Source organism: Erigeron canadensis, chromosome 5, assembly GCF_010389155.1.
Source record: "Erigeron canadensis isolate Cc75 chromosome 5, C_canadensis_v1, whole genome shotgun sequence".
In the NCBI taxonomy this organism is placed as follows: Eukaryota; Viridiplantae; Streptophyta; class Magnoliopsida; order Asterales; family Asteraceae; genus Erigeron; species Erigeron canadensis.
In genome coordinates, this window is record NC_057765.1 from 24,310,969 (window position 1) to 24,320,570 (window position 9,602).

At 35.8% G+C, this 9,602-nt stretch overlaps 2 protein-coding genes across 4 annotated transcripts; one reads left to right on the forward strand and one right to left on the reverse strand.

The window, feature by feature from the left end:
- Nucleotides 1-607: 607 nt before the first annotated feature.
- On the forward strand, nt 608-4,708 carry LOC122601379 (extra-large guanine nucleotide-binding protein 1-like). The gene is made up of 7 exons (XM_043774142.1): nt 608-1,633; nt 2,153-2,290; nt 2,363-2,467; nt 2,559-2,922; nt 3,006-3,253; nt 3,351-3,517; nt 4,093-4,708. The coding sequence occupies exons 1-7, from the start codon at nt 608-610 to the stop codon at nt 4,706-4,708; spliced, it is 2,664 nt and encodes an 887-aa protein (XP_043630077.1).
- A 452-nt stretch (nt 4,709-5,160) lies between these two features.
- On the reverse strand, nt 5,161-9,275 carry LOC122600721 (disease resistance protein Roq1-like). Of its 3 annotated transcripts, none has more exons than XM_043773473.1 (4): nt 8,698-9,275; nt 7,522-8,605; nt 6,151-7,425; nt 5,161-5,777 (listed from the first exon to the last, which is right to left on the reverse strand). In XM_043773473.1, the coding sequence occupies exons 1-4, from the start codon at nt 9,207-9,209 to the stop codon at nt 5,661-5,663; spliced, it is 2,988 nt and encodes a 995-aa protein (XP_043629408.1). In that variant the 5' UTR covers nt 9,210-9,275; the 3' UTR covers nt 5,161-5,660. The 3 variants fall into 3 exon arrangements, with proteins under 3 accessions (XP_043629408.1, XP_043629410.1, XP_043629409.1); XM_043773475.1 differs by having other exon boundaries at nt 5,668-5,764; XM_043773474.1 differs by having other exon boundaries at nt 5,668-5,791.
- Between the last annotated feature and the right edge of the window lie 327 nt (nt 9,276-9,602).

The following is a 9,602-nucleotide window of genomic DNA, read 5'->3' on the forward strand; positions in this document are numbered from 1 at the left end:
TGATAACATGACAAATTTGGTAAACTTTACCAATTGGTGATCATCCCCTCCCTCCAAAGTGTTGCAGTTTGAAATGGTCATTGCTATGAGGAAGAGCGAAGATGGAGTTGGAGTAGGGTCAAGCATATATCAAATAGTAATATATATAGAGTGGATTTGTTTTATTTCTAGGATATAATATACGAGTAATTTTTTTGAAAGAAGTGAAAAAGAGGTAAGAAAAAAATATAGTTGATAGTAGTATTTTTTTTTTGTAATGTGAATGGAGAAAGAAGGGAGGTGGTGTTGATAACTTGATATATCAACGAGAAAGAGGTGAGAAAATGGTTTGGGTTGGGTGTATTATTGTAGTGAAGTCAAGTCTTTAGTCTACTATGTAAAGGTAAAGTCTTTGGTCTACAATAGTATTGTAATAATTTAATCTAAGGTCATGGCTAGCACTACATGAAATCAAAAACCTTTTAAGTAAATTCTGTTTTGGCATTTGATTTTCCATGAACTTGTGAACAATATATATTCTCTTCATTCACTATTCTCTTCATTCACTGTAAGCTTCAGATTGCTATTACCCCAACTAGTTTTTGAAAACATAAGTTAATCTATAGAGATGGGTAGCATTTTTAGAAGTATATTACCAATTTGTTCTTCAAAAAAGGATGTTGATGATGATGAGTACAATCTTGAGTATTCGTTTGCCACAGACTACATTGGTCCTCTGGTTTCTTGCGCTATTCCTAAGGCAGTTCCTGTTAACGTTGGTGATATTTCAACCGCGTCTATTATGTCTACGCCTGCTAATTCTGGTAATTTATCGTTACCGGTTATTTATCTTCTTGTTAAGAGAGAGGGTAAGTTCTTTTCACTCAAGGGCAGTCGTTTAGGGTCGGGTTCCATAGATAATGATGCATACATACCTGGTTCACCAGAGGGAGAAAAATGTTCGGTTTCATTAGGATTTTCAGAGAGCCAAGAAAATTCTCAAGACTTTTCAATGAGCTCAGATGTTGATGGTTTAGGCAACGATTGCCATGAGATTGAAGATTTGCATGATACTAGTGAAGAAGATGGAACCAATGAGGAGATACCAAATTATAATGACACAACTCACATGGTTACTTTTCGTGAACCGGAATCAAGTGGCATGGTTCATGAGGAAAGCTACTATAGTAGTGAGCCAAGAATAATGCATCAAGAAAGGCCACATGCTGATCCCAACGTCAAGAAATGGTTATGTCATCGTTGCTTTAAGGGAAATCGGTTCACTATTAAGGAAAGTTGCATTGTTTGTGATGCAAAGTATTGTAGTAAATGCGTGTTGAGAGTGATGGGGTCAATGCAAGAAGGTAGGAAATGTATTAGTTGTGTTGGGTATCCAATTGATGAGTCAAAACGTGCGCAATTAGGGAAATGCTCAAAGGTTCTTAAACAAGTGCTCTCGGATTTCCAAGCTAAACAAGTAATGCTTTTTGAAAAATCGTGTCAAGTAAATCAAGCGCCATATTGGCTTGTTATCGTGAATGGCAAACCTCTTACTTTAGAAGAAGTGATTGAATTGCAAACGTGTGCCTACCCGCCAAAAAAACTTGTACCAGGATGCTATTGGTATGATAAGTTGTCTGGTTTATGGGGAAAGGTGAGGTTTCATACCCGCTTTCGCTGTTTGCTAAATGACCCGTTTATAATCATATGTTTGTTTTTGTGTTTTAACACGTAAATATACTCGTAATATTTGCATTCCATTGATGTTTATAGAGCCATAGAGGAGGCTAAATTGGCAAGTTTTGTGGATTGGGTAACATGTCACGATTCATGCGAGTCATAATGGGTAATTTTGGTTCAGGCCAAGCTGACCCGAAACAATATTTTGAATAAAATAGTTTACTAGGGTTTATTCATTAAAAAGTATTTTAGATGACATCTAAGACTTTTACCACCTTTGATCCATTTCCTTTTAGCATTTTTTTTTTGTTTAATTTACTTGTTGACAGTTAGAGATCATTGTATAGCAGATAGACCCATTCAATGGAAAAATAGTCGAAGTTTCCATCTCATATAAGAACAGGAGATATATATCTTCTCAGAAATATATTTTGGCAAATTTATGTCATGGTTTTCAATAATGTTTAACACAAATTTTGTTTACTACAAACAGGAGGGGTATAAGCCTCGCCAGATTATTACTCCCGGAATGTCAATTGGCGGTTCCATAATGGAAAATGCTAGCAATGGAAACACAAAAGTAAAACTGAACAACAGAGTGATCACTAAAGCGGAACTCTTTTTGTTGAAGGTCAGTAGATTTTTTACTTAAAAGGAATACTGAATCTATGGTCAATATTTGACATTCCTGCGAATTATTCAGTTTGCCGGAATCAATTGGAAAGGTGAACCTGAATTTAGGGTAAGCCATAATGGAAGTTATCAGGTAGTGGGACAAAACCAAAGGAAGGGTAATATATGGGCAAAGGTGCGTAATTTGTATATGTCATAACTTTCCATATATATATTTCAAATTCCGGACAAACTCACTTATGTTATCTCGATAACTTTGACTTCAGTCGGGAATCAATTTTTGTTGTGCGCTCTTGTCGTTGCCAGTTCCACCCAAATCTTTTATCTCTTCTGAGAAAGAATTAGTTAACAATGGCTGTCAGTTTGGGCAGAAAATAGCCACTGATACAAAATCGCTAACTAAAATACTTCTAGTTGGTAAAGATCAATCTGGTACAAGTGCTATCTATAAACATGCCAAGATCCTTTACAAAGTTCCATTTTCTGAAGATGAGCGTCAAGAAGTAAAGTCTTTGATCCAGAACAACTTGTATCGTTATATCAGTATTCTGCTCGAGGGTCTTCAACAATTTGAAGAGGATTATTCAAGTCGCATCGAAAGAAAACTAGATCATCAACGTGGCAGTTCAGGTAGATAGTGTAGATTTGACATAGTCAGAAATATTTTCGTATTTACCATATGTTATTTCAATCTAAATCCTTTGTTTGTTCAGCAACAGGAGGTTTGTTCGATGAAGTTGAAGAAAACATTTATTCTTCAAGTACAAAACTGAAAAAATTCTCTGAATGGCTTCTTCAAGTTAAAAGATCTGGCAATCTGGATGTTGTTTTTGCAGCTGCAGCTCGTGAGCATTCGGTACTAGTTGAAGAACTCTGGAAGGACAAAGCCTTTCAAGCAACTTATGCTAGACGTAATGAACTTCGTGCACTCCCAATAGCTGCTGATTATTTTTTACCTAGGGTATGCACTCATAGATCTTATGATCGATTCACATCTATTAACATGGTGTGCTTGTTTGTTTCAAGTTTTCTAATTCAGTTATTTGGTTTGTACGCAGGCGCCTGAAATTTTAAGTATGACTTATGAGCCTTCTGATATGGACATTTTGTATGTTGATGGCATTACATCTTCTAATGGGCTTGCTTCAATGGAGTTCTCAGTTCCCTCTACAATATTAAATAGCGACATCGAGGCCACTGAGCAGAATAATACTTCACCACAAAGGTTAGTAATATTATTACATGTTGAACTCTTCGCATAATGTCCAGCCTCTGATACAGATAAACACAATCAATGAGGGGCAATATGGCCATTTTTGCCTTTTTGAACCTTTGATCAACCTCTAGCATAAATTCAGGCAACAACATGGGTGGGTTGTATTACTTATTGAAATGGGTTCAGAGTGAAACAGGTAAGTTTTGGTGCAGCTTCGGCCGCAGTGCACATTTTTTGTTCATTTTCACTTTTTTATAAATGATTAATGTGTTAAATAATGTATATTTACAATAGTAATCCAAATTTTTGAATAAATTGTTTGACCCATTTGAGACGAGGAAAAATGAAAAAAAGAAAGAGAGCTAATATTTCAGTAATTTTGTTAAAATTGCTATTCATTCATTCGTGACTCCTATTTAAATGTTGAGAGGTTAAGACAACTTGTTTCGTCATGTTCCAAAAGTATACAGTTTTTAATCTCAACGAATTTAACCTGCAACCCAAACTGGCTTTTTGGGCCTATATTGTTTGAGGTTTGTTTGCATAATGCTGAGCCATTCTAAACATGAACCATACCCTTGCAGGTATCAACTGATTCGAGTGAATTCAAGCAACCTAGGACACAATTGTAAATATCTAGACATGTTTGAAGACATAGATCTCATCATTTACTGTGTTGATTTAACTTCCTACAATGAGTATACCATCAACAACAACTTATTTCTCAAGAACAAGATGCTAGAAAGCAAGGACACGTTCGAAAAAATAGTCACCCATCCAAGATTCAAAAACAAAGCATTCCTTCTAATACTCAACAAGTTTGATCTGCTTGAAAACAAGATCAAAACTGCACCTCTTACACAATGTGAATGGTTTCATGATTTCAAGCCATCCATCACCAACCATACATATAGTGCTACAAGCTCAAAAAGTAATACTAACAGCCACAATACTGCATCCGTAGCGGAATATGGTTTTCAGTACATTGCTGCAAAGTTTAAGAAGCTGTTCAGTGAGTTGACTGGCCGAAAACTGTATGTTTCTCCTGTAACAGGGTTAGAAGGCGATAGTGTTGATGCAGCTATTAGGTATGGGAAGGATGTTTTGATGTGGGTTGATGAAGAAAATAAATCCATCTCTAGTAACAATGAATGGTCTACTCAAACTACAGAGACTACATTAGAAGGACATCAGAAATAAGTCTGTTCGTGTATTTGTTATATCTTTCAAGTTACTTGACCTATCAAGTTGTTTGTGAGTATAAACTATAGTTAGGGTCTTTATTGTGGGTCTGGTTTGATATTTTATTAATTTACATTCTCTCACAAACCCACAATTTCATAAGTCAAGTTGTTTTTTAACTTCAGAAAATACTAATCTGAATATGCCCATACCATATCAATCTCGATTAGCTATTAACGTTTTTATAATTAACGTCATCTTTATAATTACTCTAACACCATGTGTTAAATAATACGGAGTAATTAATATCTTTTTACGTTTTTATTTTTTCTGCGGGTGCTATGTTACGATTCCTTCTAATATTTTCTAGACAAACTATTGTGATATAATTTGTTGTTAAAAAACAGCTAAACATGACAAAACCACAGCGAAATGCGGGTTAATTTTCTAGTTTTAATATAAATAAGTGATTTTGTGAGAAAAAGTAAAGTTACCAATTATTAAAATATAAAGATACATACAACTTAATTGTCTTGGATCATCTTTAATAACTCACACAATTGAATGAATTGGTGAACTCATTTGTAAGCTTCCAGCTCCAATAAAAAGAAGAAACAAAAGGTATGGTTTGTTGGATGGATGCCACATCTTCCTTATAGACAACTTTTGCCCCAAACTTTACAGGATTCCCCGAATAGCTTGTTATTTCAAAGACAAGATTACCTTCGGTCATATGAAACCAATCTTCTCTTTCAAAATCATTATCATTGCCTCCATGAAGCTGCTCGAATAAACCATATGGTATGTAACCAATCCACAAATTCCAATCAGCTTCTTCGATCTTATTTGTATTATTAGCCTCCAACTTTGAAACCGGCATTTCATCATTTTCGAATCTCAAATTTATATCAGGATATAGTAACATTGTTCTTGAAACACAACACATAACAAACCCTATGATTTCAGTTTGTCATTGGGGAGGTAACTTCAATGCTATCTTACACCCTTCTTGTTGTTCTTTGATCCAATGTGGAATATTGCAGCCAGGAATATGAATAATCAAACCACCATTAACTGCAGCCCATTTCTGCATTCAATAACCTTTATAGCTTTAAGCTTCTAACACATAATCCGAAAAAAAAAATCTATTGTAGTATAAATATTGTTTTAGCTATGACATGTATTTTTTCGTAATTAAAAGTGATAGTTGAAAAAAAGTATTACATATGTCCTTAGAGTATGGTTCAGTGCAACAACATGACATCAAATATCTCCTAGTATTAAAGTTTACATAAAACTAATCCATTTAGCATCGTCTGACCCTAATGTGTTAGAAAACATTGGCCCAATAATCTAAATCTACGGTGAATTACTTAATTTTGATTTTGGATATATGCTTAAAGAATTAAAATGACACAATTAGTCAGATAACAACTTAAAGAGAGAGAGAGATAATTAACCTTAAAGAACGATTCGTCCAACATCTTATCCAAATATCTTCGATTCCCTTTATCTTCTAGCAGTTTTGGACAGCGTAAGATCTGTATCTTAGTCAAATACTTGTACTCTTTTGACAGATCATCAATTTTCTTCAATAATTTGCAATATTTAACTGTCAATACTTGTATCTCTGGTGGGAGGCCATGTACACTTTGTAGTCCACTACAATACTCGATCAGGAGGTATTTAAGACTAGAAAGATGTGATATGCTTTTCGGTAACTGGATTAATCTAGAGTTGAAACTTATATGTAATTCTTCCAAGGAGGAAAGCCCATGCAGATTTTTGGGGAAATCATTGTCTCCGTATGAACCCGAAAGATATAACTTCCTCAAGTAACAAGAATTTGTCAAAGCATGATAATGAATGGAGTCTATGTGAAGCTCTTTCAGACTTTCCATGCTTTGAAAATCATATGGCAATTTTTGTAGTTTCCAACAAGAAGAAAGGCGAAGGATGCTGAGACACTTTAACTCCCAAATTGAGTTTGGAATGTTCTTGAGACTTGTGCATCCACCAAGATCCAAGTAGCTTAAGCCAGAGAGATATTTTATGGATGATGGGATTTCTTCTATTTTAGAACAATGACTAATGCCTATTTTAGATAGATTGACCATACATGGTGAGAATTCTGGGATTCTTTTAAGAGAACTACACCAAGGCAGGATGAAGGTCTCCAAGGATTCCATCCGAAGTATAGATGGGAGACACTTGAGTTTAAAGCAACCGGTCATGTCCAAAGAACAAAGCTTTTTCAGATTCCCAAGAGACTCATGAACCTCCACCAGATTCCGACAATATGACAAATGCAAACTCTCGATGTTTGGTGCCCCTGACACATCTGGAAACCTTTTTAAGGAATCACAACTTCCAAGTCGAACGAATTTCAAGTTTGAATTTTTATACAAAGAAATTCCTGATGCTAAATAAGAGATTGGTTTCCATATACTAAATACCTTTTTCACCTTCCATAAATGTTTGATTTTGGCCTCCTCCATTTCAAGCCCAACAAGCTTACTCATGTGTGCTATAGGCACAGAAGAGAATGGGTATTCTCTCCAGCAAAACCATCTTAACTCATTAGGGAGAAAGCTAGGTTTACGACAAGTGAAATTTCCGTAACAATGGAGTACCCGAAGATTCTTCATGCTTTTAAAAACATTAGCACTCACACTCTCCTTCAAGTCAACATCATAATCCCATGGCACCATGATGCCCTCGATTAATTCTAGTTCCTACAGTAAATGAACATGAAACTTAGATCAAAGTGTACTCATTTTAAAACTAAGACATTGTATACATTAGCTAGTAATTGAAGAGAGGTTTATTACCTTATTATTGATTAAATCGTGGATCTTTTCGGGTTCCCATAGCCTGCTATTCGGAGCACTTTCTTGAACTACTTTCCAACCCATTTCTTGTATAAGATCATGCATATCTAGTGTATTGTTTGATGAGATGGTTATAAGAGATTTTTCAACAAGAACGCTGATCCCTATAACCGGGTCAAAGCCAAAGCTATCAAGCATTCTAGTAACATCATCTACATCTTTCCCCTTGTAAAAGCAAGCAATGTCTAGAAATATTTGTTTCTCCAAAACATTTAGATAGTCAAAACTTAACTTCAACATGTCCAAAACCTCTACACTTGGTGTTTTTGCTAGCGTATTGAGAGCACTTCCCCACACACTTGCTTCTCTACCATATAGAAAAGAACCTAAAACTTTCAAGGCCAGAGGGAGACGATGTGTGCAGTTTATTGCACGATTGGTGAGATCCATATACCCATCTGGAGGGCTACTTTTCCTAAAAGCATGCCTAGTGAAGAGCTCAAAAGCTTGATCACTACGTAAAAGACCTGGTTTGTACTTGTCGTTAACATTAGCATATGATAACAAATGCTGATCTCTGGTGGTTATAATGATTCTACTTCCGGGACCAAACCACTCACGTGTTGCAGCTAGGAACTCTAATTGCTTGACATCATTCACGTCGTCAAGTACAAGAAGAACCTTCTTTCTGCAACATCTTTCTTGTATAATTTCGGCTCCCTGATTATGATCCTCAACCTTGTACCCATGACGCTCCCCTAGAATATTATTAAGAATCCTTTCTTGTAAGGCGCATATATCCTTTTTACTAGAGCTATTCTCTCTAACGTCAGTAACAAAGCTACTACCCTCAAACTTATGAACAATTCTGTTAAACAAGGCTCGGGCAATAGTTGTCTTGCCTATCCCTCCCATTCCCCATATCCCCACAATGCGGACCTCCTCGGATGCATCCGTCTTTAACAATGAAATTAAGGCATGGATACGAGGCTCTATACCAATTAGATGGTTTTCCCTACTCGCACCACGAGGTTCTATATCGGCTAAGATGTCTTTAACAATCTTCTTTATAAATGTTGATTCACTGACATACATTAATTGATTATTATTATTAGCTACATGAGTATATACATACCTTTATATTGTCCTCAAAGATGATTTGAAGTGATAACATACCTATTGAGTGGCAAGATATGTTGGCCAGATAAACTAGCGGCCGCACTTAAAGCATCTCTCCACTTGTTAACTTTATCAATCTCATCCTTAAACTTGTCTTCATACGTCTCGAACGCCTTTGCAAAATCTCCGTTCTGTTTGCGAACATTGGACGGATCCACATGGTAGAACACAGGTATCACCTTTTGACCCATCTGCTTGTGACATTCCATGATGTTGGAAAGTTCTTCCAAACACCAAGAAGAGTCAGCATAGTTTTTAGAGAAAACAACAACACCAAACCTTGATTCTTTAATGGCTTTCACGAGTTCTTGAGAAATGGGTTGGCCTCCACCGAGTATCTTGTCATCTTTGAAGGTGTGTATACCTTTTTGAGTTAGAGCAGCATAAAGATGATCAACAAAATTGTTGCGAGTGTCATCACCCCTGAAACTTAGAAACACGTCATATGTCCATCCTCCTTTTCTTTTTTGTACAACACTTGAAGGAAACGAAGATGGGGAGGAAGTCATTGAATTAAAGTGAATAAAACTGGATTGAATGGAAGTGATATATGCAAATCTAATAATTAATTAAGCTCAAACAGGCGGCTGTGATGAAGTTTGTATTATCGACGAAAATGTTTTTATTTTTATATCTGTCATGGTGTGATAAAGAATCAGCCACGTATGTACGCTATCTCTCTCTTAAGTCTTGACTATTTGAGTATTTGACTTTATGGTCTACGTTTGTTAAGCTTTGAGATCCTTTCGCTTTAACCTTTAAGAAATTTTCTTGTCGGTTTCGCAATTCGCATACATTATTAGTTAACGAGGTATATCAACGGGTTTTTCTTCTCTACGGCATTACACTCAGGTCGAGTTTATTTCACTGAATTTAATAGAATTGAAATTGAATTTCATTTC